The sequence below is a fragment of the Hemitrygon akajei genome, chromosome 1, assembly GCF_048418815.1.
Source record: "Hemitrygon akajei chromosome 1, sHemAka1.3, whole genome shotgun sequence".
In the NCBI taxonomy this organism is placed as follows: domain Eukaryota; kingdom Metazoa; phylum Chordata; class Chondrichthyes; order Myliobatiformes; family Dasyatidae; genus Hemitrygon; species Hemitrygon akajei.
In genome coordinates this window covers 221732563-221752150 of record NC_133124.1, presented here as the reverse complement: position 1 = coordinate 221752150, position 19588 = coordinate 221732563, and the positions used below count along the sequence as shown (strand labels likewise).

The following is a 19588-nucleotide window of genomic DNA, read 5'->3' as shown; positions in this document are numbered from 1 at the left end:
TGCTTTGTCACATGGTATGTTCTGTGTTGTTCTGACGAACGTTGTGGGTATGTTATTTTGGCACTGGAATGTCTGTCAACGCTTGCAGGCTAACCCCAGCATATCTTCGGTTGTGTTGGTTGTTCATACAAACAACAGATTTTCACTTGTGTGTTTTGATGTAGGTGTGACCTGGAGATCTTTGAATCTGAACTCCTTCCCCACTAAGATGCTGTGAATTTCCACTGATAGGTATTTATAGGAAGAATTCGTGTGATTTCCTTAGCTTTCACTGCCCCCAGTTATCCTGCCTACATGCCAATACTGCAGCGTGCGGTGGAACTCTGGTACCACGACCCAGCCTGCACTACGCCCATCCTCAAGCTGATGGCTGAGCTGGTCCACAACAGGTAATGTAACTCTTGAGGCTCCTGTCCATCAGGGTCTCACCAAGATTGATGCACCATGGCCTCTGCCTCATTTGTTACAGTATAGCTGCACAACAGACAAACAAAGACTTAGATTTCATCACTGTATAGGTGAGTGAGTGAGGGCTTTTCCCTTTGGAGTGTAAGAAGATGAGAGGTGACTTGATAAGAGGTATACAAGATGATCAGAGTAATAGATCAAGTGGACATCTAGGCATTTTTTTTCCAGGATAGAAATAGCTGATATAAGTGGGCATATGTGGGTGATGTCAAATGTAAGATTTTTACACAGTGAGCGGAACGTGCTGCCAAGCGTGGTGGTCAAAGCAGATACAGTAGGGATGTTTAAGATAGGTACATAGATGATCTTTAAAAAATGGAGTGCTATGTAAAAGGGAGGGGTTAGATTGATCTTAGAGTAGGTTAAAAGGTCGGAATTACGTTGTGGGCCAAAGGGCCTGTGCTGTGTTGTACTGTTCTATGTTCTAAACCTGAGTTAGGTCCTAAACCAGGCTAAAACAATTGTGCATAAATGCATAATTTGTGCATCAACCCTGAGCCAAAGAGTGCTGAGCATCTTTATCTTATCACAAGTGTCTCACTGAGCCGGCCTGATGGGGACCATGTACTCATTTATCCCTTTGAGGAATGTCGTTCTGCACAGATCGATGCTGTGTGACAATGTTGACACAATAAGTTATTTAAATATCGTGAATTAAAGCATTGTAACATATTGCCCTTTATAAAATTTCAGGGCCCTATGAAGCTGCTTAAAAAAAATGTTCTGAAATACACCCAGTGGCCTCTTTATTAGGCGCCTGCTGTAGCTATCCACTTTAAGGTTTGACGCATTTTGTACTCAGAGATGCTCTTCTGCCCATCGCTGTTGTAACAACAACTAAACCTCTTGACCATGCCTGCATGCTTTTATGCATTGAGTTGCTGCCACGTGATTGGTTGATTAGATATTTGCATTAACGAGCAGGTTTATCTAATAAAGTGGCCACTGAGTGTACTGCTTGTCTCTATATCTTCACTGCTGTGCAGTGGTTTCCTTGCCCACGTAACAGTCATTATCCTGTCTTCCAGACTTCAAAAAACAGCAGTAACAAGTTAGCCACTCCCCTACTTGCAGCTCACTCTGACCCAGCTCAGTGACTCAAGGCAATGACCCTGAAATATCACACAGAACCTCTGTAGTTTCATGTAGAACTCCTGTGAAACAATGGAACTGGCTCATCTGTTCATTACAGATCATTCACTGTTGGTAGCATTGCTCACTACTTGGGGCATTAGTTTGAGGTTCCAGAGATAAAGACCTATCTGGAGAGAAAGGTGGATGGAAAATGCGTGGATAGGGATCAGTTATTTAGTAAGTCTTTAAGATATAGAAGCAGAATTAGGACATTTGGCCATTGAGTGCTCCACATTCTATTATGGCTGATTTATTTTCCCTCAATCCCATTCTCCTGCTTTTTCCCTGTCATCTTTCACACCTTGCTAATCAAGAAAATATCTGCCTACACTTTAAATATACCCAATGACCTGGCTGTGACAATGAATTCCACAAATTCACCACCCTCTGGCTAAAGAAATTTCTATTCCTTCTATTTTGAGGCTTTGCCCTCTGGTCCTAGACACTCCCACTATTGGAAACATATTCACTCTATGCCTTTTAATATTCAGTCTGTTTCAGTGAGATCCCCCTCATTCTTCTAAACAACAGAAAGTACAGGCCTTGAGCCATCAAATGCTCCTCAGTGGTTGATTTAACCAGAAAACTACAGTATTTAACAGAGAATGTGGGGGGGGGGCAACAGGGAGAGGAAAGTCAAAATGACCTGGACTCTCTCAAGTCTGAAAAGTAGGTGGAATAGGACTCGGTGCCAGACTTACAAATGGAATTAAATAAATCCTCAGTAAATGTCTAGAAAACATTTGAAGGACTAGGCAGAAAAATAAGGGGAGTGGAACAACTAAATAGCTCATTTATAGAGCTTGGTGTAGGCACAGTGAACTGAACCTGTGCGTGTTCTTTTTATGAGTTAAAGATCGCATTTCCCTGAGCTTTGTCTCGAAGGTCAGTACTTGGTTTATCCTGTTGAAGTTCTGTGGCCCTGAAAGTCTGGGGGACAGTGTTATTATTGTTACTAATGGCTGATTAGAACTTTGAGGTCCAATAATGAAGGCCAGTCTAGTGGATAAACCTAAATCAGAACACGCACACGTGTGCACACACACGTACCATCAGCCAATCCAGACCTCGGAAGTTTGAAGAGGAGGGGACTTCTATCAGGTTCACTGCCCAAAGCTAAAAAGGCAGCAGCGGGTCGTGGCAGCAAAAAAAGAGCTTTGACCAATGCCTTGTTGGCATTTGGGATTGATTAGCAAGAGCAGATTTAAGGAAGGCAGGGGCAAATGCTGTGGCTGTCGTCGGAGTAGACACAGTCACAGTGGTAATCTTGAGGCTTTAAGTCTTCGGGGTTTCAGTCAGAGAAAGCAAAGAAAGGCTCAAACTTTTTTCCTTTTCTTTATATCTGCTCAGCTAGGACTGTAGAGATGCCAGGCAGTGAAATACTCCTCTTGTGGGGTATGGGAAGGCAGGGACACAGTCAGTGTCCCTGATGACTACACTGCAAGGAGTACATCTAGCTGTAGTTTCTAACAAACCGTATTAAGGAGTTGGAGTTGTAACTGAATGAACTCCAATTTATTTGGGAGGCTAAGGGGGTGATAGATAGGACATATTGAGAAGTAGTTGCACCCAAGGTACAGAACAATCACAGTGATCGGGCCTCTGGCACCGAGTCTGCTCTGTGACTCAGAAGGGAAGGGGAGAGAAGAGCATGCTGTGGTGATAGAGGGTTTGTTGAGAGGAATAGAGAGCAGGTTCTGTGGGCGAGAAAGATTCCCAGTTGCTATGTTGCCTTCTGGGTGCCAGGGTCTGGGATATCTTGGATTGAGTCTTCAGCATTCTTAAGTGGGAGCCTAGCACTTTTTTTCTTAGTAACAGCAATGGCACTCTCCTGCTCTCTGACACTCACAGACCACTGGTACACTACTTGTGTTTTCCACAGTGAAGACAGATGCAAAGTACCCATTAAGTTCATCAGCCATTTCTTTGTCCCCCATTACTACCTCACCAGCATCATTTTCCAGTGGTCCTAGGATGGGCTTGCACTTCCTCAAAAACAGTTCTGAACAACAAGGTTTTCAGAAAGCTCTCTCCAGTTCTCTATTTGCAAGCTCCCACTAGCCTCACCACAATTGTAAGAGACAGTACTGGTTGCTTCCCTTTTCAAGGGACCCCATTCAATAGCAGCTCTCTACTTCGTACGTCCCATCAGTGGGTTCGGCTTCCTTTTGGCTTTGTTGTGGTTGGTGAAGCAACTGCCATTATAAACCGAGATACCTTGGCTCTCAATTCTTTAATGAAATTCTGTAAAACGCCCACCTATGGAACATCAGGGGTCGCTTCAGCCACAGTGGCTACTACCATGGACTGCCCTGCTGATGGAGGCCTCCTGCACCTCCATCACATTTTTCTCCAGTCTTATTTCTCTGATCAGCTCAACAAATGAGGGAGAGGGACGCATCTTCGGAGGCTTGAAGCAATCGTGTCACATGACTACACCCTTTGCCACTTGGTCCACCCTTTATTGATTCACATCAGCCAGTTGAATGGCTTCTTTATGCCGCAAGCAAAGAAGCTGTCACCAAAAAAACGTAGGCACAAAGTTTCTCCCCTTTCTCCTGGAACACGTGCCTAAACCCTGTCATAAGCTCCATTGGGCTTCCCGGTGCGTCAGTAACATTTGCCTGTAGCCTGCAGGAGTAGCAAAAGGGTTCTCTACCTTCAAGGACCTCACCACCTCGGCAGCCAGACCTTTTAAACTCTCTACCGGCAACTGTCTTTTCATGTTATCAGAGCACTGCCACTCATCCAGCATCTGAGAGGTCTGCTCCATCCAAGTCTCATATTTCTCCCCCTCGGGGGTGGGCTTCACCCCCGAGAACATTCTCAGCCTACAATAACTTTGACTCTCTGCCGTGCACTTTGCCATTTATCCACCAGGGACGTAATTGCCAATGCCAACTCAGAATTTTCACCCCTTACTGGAGGACCCATTACAGGTTTCACGTCACACAACTACTTCTCCTCACTCTGAACTAGTCTTTAAAGTCTCTGCCCTCAGCTACAGGAAGCTCGGCTTCTAATTCAGCACCCTTGCCTATGCTCCCCTCTTCTCTGAAAGTACGAACAGCCCATGTCCCTGTCTCTCCTGGGACACCAGTGGTACCAAGCAGATGCACTCCCGTCACGTCATCGCTAGTCTGAACTAGAACAACATCTTTGCCCGCCGTTTGGTCAAACTGCCATTCCATGATTGTAACTTTCCCTAATACTTTAACAATACTTAAAATCCTAATCAACAATTCACCTGGGCTGCAGATATTCACCCTGCTTAGAACACAAGTCTTAGTTATGGATAATCTCTTTGAATCACACCAATGCTTAATCCCTGCAGTGTCCATAACCACGTAACTTAATCACTTTCCCGATAATAGTTTAACACAGGCTTAAACACAAACCCACTTAATTAATTAGAGCAATTACACAGTATTCAGTTGATTCAGTCCAGGATGATAGCCCCTGTTTACTGGGTGTCTAGAGATGTGGCTTATTAGCCCCTTGCCAACAGCCATCAGGCTTATCCTTGAGAAAAGCACCATTTTCAGACTCTGTATGTGTAGGGTCGATATGACTTAGGTCCCACCAAAGCCATGAGTTTGGGATGTCTCACCCACCTAATTTACTGCCCCCATGCAATCACCCGTCGGCAAGAGATAATAGATTGTACACTGAATACAGTTTGTAAAGAAAGTATGTTTATGAATATTAACTTAACCAAGCAGTTATTAAAGAAAAGAAAGAAAAATAAAAAAGGAGCATCATAATTTAACAGTCAAAATACATACAGGTTGGAGTTCAAATCTTCCAAAGGCTGTGTGTCTGATGTACTCGCAGCACCAACTACTATTCACTGATCCCCGATAGAATTCCCCCTCTTGGGCTCCATTGGGCCCTGCATTCCTGCTAGATCGAATCCTATTGCCAATTCTCTTGAGCTTCTCTTTCCATCTCCCGTCAAAAAAGACCTCAACCCACCTCAGTGTCCATCTCAAAAACCTCCCCCAGCATCCTCTAGAACCTTCTCCCAGTTCCACCATCCTGACTGGATGACACAACATTCCTTAGCATCCCTTATCTTTCACGGTAAACCAAAAACTACCAGAAGAACACACTGTTTCTACAGAAAACTATTACATGAAATACTCTCCAACATTAGCAGTAACATCTTCACCAGGGCATTACATGTGGCTAAGCAGTTTTTGTAGGAGGGAGGACATAAAATTTTTGGATCATTAGGCACTCTTCCAGGGAAGATAGAAACTGAACTGGAGGGGAACTAATATCCTAGTGGGAAAATTTGTTAGTGCTGCACAGTGGTGTTTAAACTAGAGTTTCAGGAGGATGGGAGCCAGAGTGCCAGACAGTGGAGAGGTGTGGAGGCAGATATTGGTAAGACCTCAGACAAAGTTAGGAATCAAAAGTTCGAGCATGGTGAGACTAGTGTCCTGAGTTAACTGTATTTCAATGCAAGAAGTATCGTAAGAAAGGTGGAGAGTAGTTCTGGAGATTAGGTAGTTGGTTTACAAACCAAGGTACTGTGCATTGAGGGGAGGCTGTTGATAGGGCATAATTGCAGTCAACAGTATGAGTTGTAAAAAGGCAGATGAAATTGAAAAGGGTGAATACAGGACTGAAGAGGTTGTGTTTGAATGAGTGTAGCATACAGAATAAAGTAAATGAACTTGCAGTGTGGTTGGAGATTGACAGGTATAATGTAGGCATCACTGAATCATGATTAAAAGATTATAGCTCGGGGCTCGTCCAAGGATATATCAAGAGGATAGGCAGTAAGGCAGAGGGGGCAACATTGCTCTGTTGGTTTAAAAAAAAGAAATAAAATCATCAGAAAGAGGAGACATAGGGTTGGAAGGTGTTGAATCATTGTGGATAGAGCTAAGGAACTGCAAGGGTAAAAAGACCCTAATGGGAGTTATATACAGAACCCCACCCCCCAAACAGTTTTAAGGATGTGGCCCTCAAATTACAATGGGAAATAGAAAATACATGCCAAATAGTCAATGTTACAATAGCCATGGAGGGCTTCAGTATGCAGGTAGATTGCAAAACTCAGGTTGGTATTGGATTATAAGGGGTATTCCTAGAGTGCCAACGAGATGGCTTTTTAGAGCAGCTCATGGTTGAGCCCACTAGAGAATCATCTTATTCTCAATTGGGTGTTTTGCAGTGAACTAGAATTGATTAGAGAGCTTAAGGTAAAAGAACTCTTTGAAGAAAGTGATCATAATATATTCAAATTCACCCTGAAATTTGAGAAGGATAAGCTAAAGTCAGATGTATCATTATTACAGTGGAGTAAAGGGATGAGAAAGGAGTTCGCCAGAATTGATTGAAAAAGAACACTGGCAGAGATGATGGCTGAGCAATAATGGCTGGAATTTCTGGAAGCAATTTGGAAGGCACAGGATATATACATCCCAAAGGGGAAGAAATATTCTAAAGGAAAGATGACACAACCGTGGCTAAGAAGATGAGTCAAAGCCAGCATAAATGCCAAAGTGAGGGCATGTAATAGAGTAAAAAATAGTGGGAAGTGAGAGGATTGGGAAGCTTTTAAAAACCAACAGAAGGCAACTAAAAAGTCATTAAGAAAGTAAAGATGGAATACAAAAGTAAGATAGCCAATAATATTGAAGAAGATACCAAAAGTTTCTTCAGATGTATAGAGTGTAAAAGTGGGACATGAGTGGATATCAGACCCTGGAAAACAATGGAGGTAGTAATGGACAATGAAATGGCAGAGAAACTGAATGCATTTTGCATCCGTGTTCACTGTGGAAGGCACTAGCAGTATGGTGGAACTTCCAGGTGTTGGGGGTCATAAAGTTACCTGGACTAGATGATGTACACCCCAGGGTTCTGAAAGAGGTGGCTGTAACATTTGTGAAGGCATCAGTAATGATCTTTCAAGAATGGCTAGATTCTGGAATGGTTCCAGAAGACTAGAAATTTGCAAATGTCTCTCCTCTCTTCAAGAAGGGAAAGAAGCAGGAAAATGGAAACTATTGGCCAGTTAGTCTGGCTTCAGTGGTTGGGAAGATGTTGGAGTCGATTACTAAGGATGAGTTCTTTGGGGTACTTGGAGGCACATGATAAACTAGGCCATAGTCAGCATGGTTTCCTCAAGGTAAAATCTTGTTTGACAAATTTGTTGGAATTCTTTGAAGAAATAACACAGAATAGACAAAGGAGAATCGGTTGACATAGTGTAGTTGAATTTTCAGAAGGCTTTTGCCACAAATAAAACTGCTTAACAAGCTACATTCATGGTATTATAGGAAAGGTTCTAGCATGGATAAAGCAGTGGTTGATTGGCAGGAGGCAAAGAGTGGGAATAAAGGGAGCCTTTTCTGGTTGGCTGCCGGTGACTAGTGGTGTTCCACAGGGGTCTGTGTTGGGACCGATTCTTTTTACATTATATATCAATGATTTGGATGTTGCAAAGTTTGCAGAGATATGAAGGTAAGTGTAGGGGGCAGGTAGTTTTGAGCAAGTAGAGAGGCTACAGAAGGACTATGAGAATGGGCAAAGAAATGGCAAATGGAATACAGTGTCAGGAAGTGTATGGTCATGCCCTTTGGTACAAGAAATGGAAAGGTTGACTACTTTCTAAATGGAGAGAAATATAAAAAACTGAGGTACAGAGGGACTTGGGAGACCTTCTGCTGGATTCCCTAAGGTTAATTTGCAGGTTGAGTTTGTGGTGAGGAAGCCAAGTGCAGTGTTAGCATTCATTTCAAGAGGACTGGAATATAAAAGCAGGGATGTAATGTTCAGACTTTATAAAGCACTTAGTGAGGCTTCACTTGGAGTATTGTGAGCAGTTTTGGGCCCCTTATCTTAGAAAGGATGTGCTGAAACTGGAGAGGGTTCAGGGGAGGTTCACGGAAATAATTCCAGGATTGAATGGCTTGTCATGTGGAGAGCATTTGATGGCTCTGGGCCTGTATTCACTGGAATTCAGAAGATTAAAGGGTAACCACATTGAAACCTATCGAATAGTGAAAGGCCTTGATAGAGTGGATGTGGAGGGGAAGTTTCCTGTGGTAGGAGAGTCAGAACAGAGGACAGAACCTCAGAATAGGGGGATGTCCTTTTAGAACAGCGATGAGGAAGAATTTCTTTAGCCAGAGAGTGGTGAATCTGGAATTCTTTGCCATAGGCAGCTGTGGAGGCCAAGTCTTTATGTATATTTAAGGCAGAAGTTGATAGATTCTTGATTGGTTAGGGTATGAAGCAATACGGGGAAGGCAGGAGATTGGGGCTGAGAGGAAAAGTGGATCATGATGCAGTAGCAGAGCAGACTGGATGGGCCAAATATCCTCATTCTTCTCCTATATCTTGTGGTCTTCCTTCCTAGTGCAACAGTGCAGTGGAATTTGTGTTGTGGTTCATCGCGGCTGTTGCCGTGATTTACCACCACACATTGTAGCATCTCCGATCTGAGTTCTCTGTATCCTGTTTGCAGGTCTCAGCGGCTGCAGTTTGACGTATCTTCCCCAAATGGCATCCTTCTTTTTCGAGAGACCAGTAAAATGATTACAACCTATGGTGAGTCGCTCACTTCATTCCTCTCCAATTATTCTTTTACCACTGTTTGTTTTCAGAAGATTCTCAAAGAAAAGAGGGTATGGGTCTACTCTGGAACATTTTGGATATATCCAGAGCTGCGAGCATATGTTGCCTGCTAGTCCCTTGCCCATTGAACTGAGGAGCAGCTCTCAGTGCCTGATTACTTTGCTGAACACTCTGGAAGGTGTGATGACAGGAGATGTCATCTCTTTTCGAATGGACTTCATTCCTCCTCTACACCAGCTTTAATTCCTGCAAGGGAAGTTTGGGTTGGAGGAGTGGAATAGGGTAGGACCAGTTGTTCTAAGTAAATTTATTTTCAACGTATGTACAGTTGCAAGAAAAACTTGGTCAACCCTTTGCAAGTTACCTGGTTTTCTGCCTTAATTACTCATAAAATGTGGTTTGGTCTTCATCTCCCTCACAATAATAGACAAGCACAATCTACCTAAACTAAAATCACAGAAACAATTGTACTTCTCATCAATACCGAGTATACCATTTAAACAATCACAGTCTTGTTTCCTGAACCTCTGGAGTAATGACTTCTACAAAATCTATTTGGAGTCAGGTGTTCCAATCAATAAGATGAGATTGGATGTGTGGCCTGTAGAGTTGCCCTGCCCTACAAAAAAGACACACAAAGTCAAGTTACTGACAGAGCTAGCTTTTCTCAAGAAAGATCTGTTTATGTGCACCATGCATCAACCGAAACAACTTCTAGAGGACCCTAGAAGAATTGTAGAGATGCATGAAGCTGAAAAAGGCAACAAAAGCATTTCTAAAGACCTGAGTGTTCATAAGTCCACAGTAAGATAAATTGTCTATAAATGGAGGAAATTTAGTATTATTGCTACCCTCCCTAGGAGTGGGCATCCTGCAAAGATCACACCAAGAGCTCAATGTGAAATGAGATGAAAAAGAACCCAAGGGTAACAGCAAAAGACCTGCAGAAATCTCTAGAACTTGCTGAAGTCTCTGTTCATGTGCCCACTATAAGGATAACACTGAACAACAATGGTGTTTATGGAAGGATACCACGGAATAAACAACTGCCTTCCAAAAAAAAGCATTACTGCACGTCTCAAGTTTGCAAAAGACCACCTGGATGTTCCACAACGCTTCTGGGACAATGGGACAAAAGTTGAACTTTTTGGCAGAAATGCACATTGCTATGTTTGGAGGAAAAAGGGCATTGCACACCAACACTGAAACCTCATTCCAACTGAGAAGTATGGTGGAAGGAGCATCATGGTTTGGGGCTGCTTTGCTGCCTCAGGGTAGTGGTCTGTTGCCTGAAGCAAGGGTTCACATAATTTTTCCAGCCTGAACTATGAATGATTAAACAATGTGTTCAAAAAGACGTGAAAAGTACAATTGCTTGTGAGTTATTAGTGTCGGCAGATTGTGTTTTGTGACTTAGGTGAAGATCAGACCACGTCTTAAGAATAATTAATGCAGAAAGCCAGTTAATTACAAAGGGTTCACAAACTGTATCTTGCAACTGTATATATCGCCATCTATTATCCTGAGATTCATTTTCTTACAGGCATTCACAGTGGAACCAATAAATGTAACAGAGGTTCAATTAAAAACTACACAATAGACTGACAAATAACCAATCTACTAAAGAAGACAAACTGCAAATAAAAAAAATAATAATGATAGCACATAGAAATTTACAGCACATTACAGGCCATTTGGCCCACACTGTTGTGCCAACTATGTAACCTACTCTAGAGACTGCCTAGAATGTCCCTAGCATGTAGCCCTCTATTTTTCTAAGCTCCATGTACCTATCTGAGAGGCTCTTAAAAGGCCCTATTGTATCTGCTTCCACTACTGCCACCGGCAGTGCATTCCACGCACCCACCACTCTCTGTGTGAAAAACTTACCTCTGACATCCCCTCGGTACCTACTTCCAAGCACCTTAAAACTGTGCCCCCTCATGTTAGCCATTTCAGCCCTGGGAAAAAAGCCTCTGGCTATCCACACGATCGATGCCCCTCATCATCTTATACACCTCTGTCAGGTGACCTCTCATTTTCCATCGCTCCAAGGAGAAAAGGCCAAGTACCCTCAAAGTATTCTCATAAGGTGCACCCTCCAATCCAGGCAGCATCCTTGTAAATCTCCTCTGCACTCTCTGTATAGTATCACATCCTTCCTATGGTGAGGTGACCAGAACTGAACACAGTACTCCAAATGGGGTCTGACCAAGGTCTTATATAGCTGTAGCATTACCTCACGGCTCTTGAACTCAATCCCACAGTTGGTGAATGCCAACACACCATACACCTGGACCCCAAGAACTCTAGATCCTCCACACTGTCAAGAGTCTTGCCATTTATATTATATTCTGTCTTCAAATTGGACCTACCAAAATGAACCACTTCATTCTTATCTGGGTTGAAGTCCATCTGCCACTTCTCAACCCCATTCTCATTCTATCGATGTCCCGTTGTAACTGCTCACAACCCTCTAGACCATGCACAATGCCCCAAACCTTTGTGTTATCAGCACATCTTACTAACCCACCCTTCTGCTTCTTCATCCAGGTCATTTATAAAAATCACAACGAGGTCACAATCAGAACAGATCCTTGCGGAACACCACTGGTCATTGACCTCCATGCAGAATACAAACCAACTACAACCACCTTTTGCCTCTGTGGGCAAGCAAATTCTGGATTCACAAAGCAAGGTCTCCTTGGATCCTATGGCTCCTTATTTTCTGAAGGAGCCTTGCATGGGGAACTTTATCAAGTGCCTTATTGAAATCCATATACACTGCATCCAAAATAATTAATATTACAGGATAAACAAGCAGGAACAATTTATTAATACAATTACAATTTATTTATATAACCATTCCAAACACACATAACATACAAAAATCAATAAGTGAAAAACACCATAAATTTGCTAAATTAAAAGAGGAAATTGTAAGACTTGGAATTTAGAACTTATTTAAAATCCTCATCCATCCCACAAATCTTTGCGTTATGACTCTGTTTGGAACATGAACAGGATATGCATTGTCCCAGTTGTATTATCGACAACTGGTATCATTCCAAAGGCACTACACAATAGCATTAAACAATTACGGCTACACAGTAATATCTGTGTAAATCTTCAGAAAGCCACAATACTAAACACTACTAGGATAGCCTGAAAGTTCCTAGCAGTTGAGAAATGAGTGTGCTTGGTTCTGCCCATACCTCAGGGTTTTACCAACTTGAGCTGAGAACAAATTAATAATAATAATTAATAAGTAAATGCATTATACTGAGAACATGAATTGTATAGTCCTTGAAAGTGAGTCAGGTCATTGTTAAGGTAAGTAGAGTTACTGACGCCGGTTCAAGAGCCTGATTGTTGTCCGAACGTGGTGGTGTGGGACTTAAGGCTCCTGTGCTTCGTTCCTGATGGTGGTAGTGAGAAGAGAGCATGGCCTGGATGGGAGAGGTTTCCTTAAAGCACCTGAGGCCCGTGGACTCCTTGTTTAATAGCACTGGTCCATGGCATAAAAGCGGTTGAGAACCCCTGCCTTAGAGGCAAAGATCAGATTTCAGAATTGCCTGAGTACTCAGCCTTTTGTTTTGTTCTGCATTGGTTCTTCTGTCTCTCTTGCGCCTTCCTTGAGTAGCTTCCTGCTGTCACCTTGAAAAATGCCTCACATTTACGAAACACTATTGTATGTGATGATCTACACTGGCAGGTGGGCTACGATGAAATATCAGCACATGCTTTCTTGTGGCATTGTTACCGAAGGCTCCAAGGACTTGTGTAATTACAGTAGTACTTCAGCCCTCAGACTGTGGTTGTTCACCTGAACTCTGATTAGGGACTTGATGGTGAACTCTGCGTAGGAGTCACCATGTTCTACGAAAGAGGGAGGCTGAGTGACCTCTCTCTGGTTTAACTAACCTCATGCAACAGCTAAAGTTGTCATAAGGCTCATTACTGGTTTATTTATATTTGAACAGGTAACCGGATCCTGACCCTGGGAGAGGTACCCAAGGACCAAGTTTATGGGCTGAAGTTGAAAGGGATTTCTATATGCTTCTCCATGTTGAAGGCAGCTCTTAGTGGCAACTATGTGAATTTTGGTGTCTTCCGTCTCTATGGTGATGATGCCCTCGACAACGCTTTGCAAACATTTATTAAGCTGCTGTTGTCGATCCCCCACAGTGATCTATTGGTGAGTGATTTCACTCTGCTGGCCTCTCCTTCCAACGTTGTCTTGTAGGGATGTATTCTCCACAAGATGGTGTTTGAGAGCAGAACAAGTGGCACAGGCCAGATAGCCGAGGCCGCAGAGCACCTCTTGTTTAAGACAGCCCTTAGAGACATAGAAAACCTGCAGCACATACAGGCCCTTTGGCCCACAAAGCTGTGCCGAACATGTCCTTACCTCAGAACTACCTAGGCTTACCCATAGTCCTCTTTTTCTAAGCTCCATGTATCCATCCAGGAGTGTCTTAAAAAGACCGTATCATTTCCGCCTCCACCGCTGTCGGCAGCCCATTCCACGCACTCACCACTCTCTGCGTAAAAAAAAAAACTTACCCCTGACATCTCCTCTGTACCTACTTCCAAGCACCTTAAAACTATGCCTTCTCATGCTAGCCATTTCAGCCCTGGGAAAAAGCCTCTCGACTATCCACGTGATCAATGCCTCTTGTTACCTTATACACCTCTATCAGGTCTCCTCTCATCCTCTGTTGCTCCAAGGAGAAAAGGCTGAATTCACTCAACCTATTCTCATAAGGCATGCTCCCCAATCCAGGCAACATCCTTGTAAATCTCCTCTGCAACCTTTCTATGGTTTCCACGTCCTTCCTGTAGTGAGGTGATCAGAATTGAGCACAGTACTCCAAATGGGGTCTGACCAAGGTCCTATATAGCTGCAACATTACCTCTCAGCTCTTAAAACTCAATCCCACAATTGATGAAGGCCAATGCACCGTATGCCTTCTTAACCACAGAGTAAACCTGGTAGCAGCTTTGAGTATCCTATAGACTTGGACCCAAGATCCCTCTGATCCTCCACACTGCCAAGGGTCTTACCAATAATGCTATATTCTGCCATTGTATTTGACCTACCAAAATGAACCACCTCACACTTATCCAGGTTGAACTCCCATCTGCCACTTCTCAGCCTAGTTTTGCATCCTATCAATGTCCCGTTGTAACCTCTACAGCACTCCACACTATCCACAACATCCCCAACCCTTGTGTCATCAGTAAATTTACTAACCCATCCCTCCATTTCCTCATCCAGGTAATTTATAAAAATCACAAAGAGTAGGGATCCCAGAACAGATCACTGAGGCACACCACTGGACACCAGCCTCCATGCAGAATATGACCTGTCTACAACCACTCTTTGCCTTCTGTGGGCAAGCCAGTTCTGGATCTACAAAACAATGTCCCCTTGGATCCCATGCCTCCTTACTTTCTCAATAAGCCTTGCATGGGGTACCTTATCAAATGCCTTGCTAAAATCCATATACACTACATCTGCAGCTCTACCTTTATCAATGTGTTTAGTCACATCCTTAAAAAAATTCAATCAGGCTGGTAAGGCACAAACCTGCCTTTGACAAAGCCATGCTGACTGTTCCTAATCATATTATACCTCTCCAAAAGTTCATAAATCCTACCTCTCAAGATCTTCTCCATCAACTTACCAACCACTGAAGTAAGACTCACTGGCCTATAATTTGCTGGGCTATCCATACTCCCTTTCTTGAATAAGAGAACAACATCCACGACCCTCCAATCCTCCGGAACCTCTCCCATCACCATTGATGATGCAAAGATCATTGCCAGAGGCTCAGCAATCTCCTCCCTCGCTTCCCACAGTCGCCTGGGGTACATCTCGTCCGGTCCCAATGACTTATCCAACTTGATGCTTTCCAAAAGCTCCAGCGCATTCTCTTGCTTAATAACTACATGCTCAAGCTTTTCAGTCCACTGTAAGTCATCCCTACAATAGCCAAGATCCTTTTCCGTAGTGAATACTGAAGCAAAGTACTCATTAAGTACCTCCGCTATTTCCCCCAGTTCCATACACACATTTCCACTGTCTCACTTGATTGGTCCTTGCTGAACCCTTTTTGATTGTGATTTCTTTGTTGTTCCCAGTGACATAGGTACTTTAACAGAACACAGAAGAGTACAGGCCCTTCAGCCCATGATGTTGTGCTGACCTTTTAACCTGCTCGAAGATCAATCTAACCTTTCCCTAGTGCAGGCCCTTCAGCTCGCGATGTTGTGTCGGCCTTTTAACCTACTCCAAAATTAATCTAACCCTTCCTGTATAGCCCTCCATTTCTTCTTCATCCTTCTGCCTATCTGAGAGTTTAAATGCCCCTACTGTATCTGCCTTTACCACCACCCATGGCAGCATGTTCCATGCACCTACCACTCAGTATATTTAAAAGAAAAGCTATCTCTAAAATCCCCCCTTTCCTCCAATCATCTAAAATCATGTCCTCTTGTATTTAACATTTTCACCCTCGGACAATGTCTCTCCTCTCTGTCTATGCCTCTTATCATCTTTTACGCCGCTTATCATCTTTTACACCTCTATCATGTCACCTGTCATCCTCCTTTGCTCCAAAGAGTGAAAAACAGTTCACGCAACCTGTCTTCATAAGACATGCTCTCTAATCCAGGCAACATCCTGGTAAATCTCCTCTGCACCCTCTGTAAAGCTTCCACATCCTTTCTATAATGAGGTGACGAGAACTGAACACAATACCATAAACACATACCAATGTGGTCTAACCAGCTACAACATGACCTTGTGGCTGTTGAACATAATCGCCCTGCACAGCTTCTTAGCCACCCTATCAACTTGCACATTAGGAAGGAAACAGTGATGAGTAGACTGATGGGCTGAAGGCTGACAAATCCCCAGGTCCAGATGGTCTGCATCTTAGGGTACTAAAGGAGGTGGCCCTGGAAATTGTGGATGCATTGGTAATCATTTTCTAATGTTCCTTAGATTCAGGATCAGTTCCTGAGGATTGGAGAATGGCTGATGTTATCCCACTTTTTAAGAAAGGAGGGAGGGAGAAAACAATCGTCCTGTCAGCCTAACATCAGTAGTGGGGAAGATGCTAGAGTCCATTATTAAAGATGAAATAGTGGCATATCTAGATAGCAGTGATAGGATTGGGCCGAGCCAGCATGGATTTACCAAGGGCAAATCACGCTTGACTAATCTATTGGAGTTTTTCGAGGATGTAACCAGGAAGTTAGACAAGGGAGATCCAGTGGATGTAGTGTACCTCAATTTTCAGAAGGCATTTGATAAGGTCCCACATAGGAGATTGGTGGGTAAAATCAGAGCTCATGGCATTGGGGGAAAGATATTGACATGGATAGAAAACTGGTTGGCAGATAGAAAGCAAAGGGTAACGGTGAATGGGTGTTTCTCGGAATGGCAGGTGGTGACTAGTGGGGTGCCACAGGGCTCGGTATTGGGACCACAGCTGTTTACCATTTACATCAATGATTTAGGTGAAGGCATTGAGAACAACATCAGCAAGTTTGCTGATGATACTAAGCTGGGTGGCAGTGTGACATGTGATGAGGATGTTAGGAGAATTCAGGGTGACTTGGATAGACTGAGTGAGTGGGCAGATACTTGGCAGATGACGTTTAATGTGAATAAGTGTGAGGTTATCCACTTTGGGAGTAAGAACAGGAAGGCAGATTATTATCTGAACGGTGTAGAGTTAGGTAAGGGAGAAATACAGAGAGTTCTAGGAGTCCTTGTTTATCAGTCACTGAAGGTGAATGAGCAAGTGCAGCAGGCAGTGAAGAAGGCTAATGGAATGTTGGTCTTTATTACAAAGGGAATTGAGTACAAGAGCAAGGGAATCCTTTTGCATTTGTACAGGGCCCTGGTGAGACCACACCTGGAGTATTGTGTACAGTTTTAGTCTCCAGGGTTAAGGAAGGACATCCTGGCTGTAGAGGAAGTGCAGCGTAGATTCACGAGGTTAATTCCTGGGATGTCCGGACTGTCTTACACATAGAGGTTAGAGAGACTGGGCTTGTACACACTGGAATTAAGGAGATTGAGAGGGGATCTGATTCCAACATGTAAGATTATTAAGGGATTGGACAAGATAGAGGCAGGAAATATGTTCCAGATGTTGGGAGAGTCCTCATGGTTTGAGAATAAGGGGTAGGTCATTTAGGACAGAGTTAAGGAAAAACTTCTTCTCCCAGAGAGTTGTGGGGGTCTGGAATGCACTGCCTCGGAAGGCAGTGGAGGCCAATTCTCTGGATGCTTTCAAGAAGGAGCCAGATAGGTATCTTATGGATAGGGGAATCAAGGGATATGGGGACGGCAGGAACCGGGTATTGATAGTAGATGATCAACCATGATCTCAGAATGGCGGTGCAGGCTCGAAGGGCCGAATGGTCTACTTCTGCACCTATTGTCTATTGTCTATTGCACAGCAACTTTGAGGGGTCTATGTACATAGACCCCAATATCACTCTGTTCCTTCTGTAAGCTATTGATTTCCCAGTGCCAAGGTATGACATACAGCATGGTGCCTGCATTCCACTGAGCGTAGAACAGTACAGCACAGGAACAGGCCCTTCGGCCCATAATGTTGTGCTGAACCAATTAGATCATCTAGACCTGTGTGGATGAGTGTGTGTCTATGAGAACATGCTGGACATGGCCAAACCAAAAGACATGGATGAACCAGGAGGTTCATAGTCGGCTGAGGGCTAGATTTCTGGCATTAAAGTCCAGTGATCCAGATCTAGACAAGGTCTGTGGACGACCTACAGAAGGCTATTTCAAAAGCGAAAACAATTCAGATTGAAGTTACAGACAGAATCAGATGGACATTAGCTCTGACAGTGTTTGTAGGCTGTTACTTCATACAAGACAAAATCTAACATCATGAATGGCTGTGATGCTTCCCTCCCAGATGAGCTTAAAGCCTCATATGCATGCTTTGAAAGGGAGAATAAAATTCACTTGTGTGAATCCCTGCAGCATCTGGTGATCCTGTGATCTCTGTCTCGGAGGCCAACATCAGAACATCTTTCAAGAGGGTGAATCCTCACAATGCATCAGGTCCTGATGGTGTACCTGGTAGAGCACTGTTGGCCAACCAAGGACATTTTCAATCTCTCACTACTGCTCTCGGAGGTTCCCACCTGCTTCAAAAGGGCATCAATCAAACCAGTGCCCAAGAAGAGCAGGGTGAACTGATTAAATGACTATTGCCCAGTGGCACCCAGATTTACTCTGATGAAGTACTTTGAGAGGTTTGTCATGGCCAGAATCAACTCCTGCCTAAGAAAGGACCTGGACCCTCTGCAATTTGTCTATTGCCACAATAGGTCTCCAGTGGTTGCTATTTTAGACTTCCGCACTGTGAGACCGCTGTCTGTGTGGATCGAAAATAACATCTCCACTCTGGCAATCAACACTAGTGCACCTCAAGGATGCGTGCTTAGCCCACTGCTCTACTCTACACCCATGACTGTGGCTAGGCACAAATTCCATCTATAAAATTGCCGATGACACTACTCTTTGCAGAATTTCAGATGGTGACGAGAAGACATACAGGAATGAGATAGATTAGCTGGTTGAGTGGTGTCACAACAACAAAATCCTTGGACTCATCATAAGTAAAACCAAGGGACTGATTGTGAACTTTAGGTGACGGAACACACACCAGTCCTCATCGAGGGATCAGAAGTGGAAAGGGTGGGAAGTTTCAAATTTCTGGATTATCAGTAAACTCTGAAGATCTGTTTTGGGCCCAACATATTGATGCATTGCAAAGAAGGCATGACAGTGGCTATATTTCATTAGGAGTTTGAGAGGACTTGGTGTATCACCAAAGACTCTCAAATTTCTACAGATGGAGAGCATTCTAATAGGTTGCATCACTGTGTGGCATGGAGGGGGCTACTGTACAGGATTGGAAAAAGCTGCAGAAAGTTGCAAACTCGGACAGCTCCATCGTGGGCACTAGCTTCCCCAGTATCCAGAACATCTTCAAGGAGCAATGCCCCAAAAAGGTGGACGCCATCATTATGAATCCCCATCACCCAGGACATGTTCTCATTGCTACCATTGAGGAGGTACAGGAGTCTAAAGACACACACTGAACATTTCTTCCCCTCCGCCATCAGATTTCTGAATTGACAATGAACCCATGTACACTACCTCTCTATATTTTTCCTTTTTTATTTTGATTGCTTTTTGCACTATTATTTAGTATATATGTATATTTCTTTTTGTAATTTATAGTTTGTTTCCTTAAGTTTTGCAGCATAGTGCTACCACAAAATAACTAATTTCATGACATGTACCATGAAAAACCTGATTCAGATTCAG

General features: G+C 43.5%; 1 protein-coding gene across 1 annotated transcript in view; it reads left to right on the top strand.

Annotated features, from left to right (window-relative positions):
* The window catches only part of xpo7 (exportin 7), a 191711-nt gene that overhangs the window by 140873 nt on the left and 31250 nt on the right, over positions 1-19588 (top strand). The window contains exons 21-23 of the mRNA XM_073061943.1: positions 282-389; positions 9089-9171; positions 13182-13396. Coding sequence (XP_072918044.1) covers positions 282-389; positions 9089-9171; positions 13182-13396 — 406 coding nt within the window. The remainder of the gene's footprint in view (positions 1-281; positions 390-9088; positions 9172-13181; positions 13397-19588) is intronic.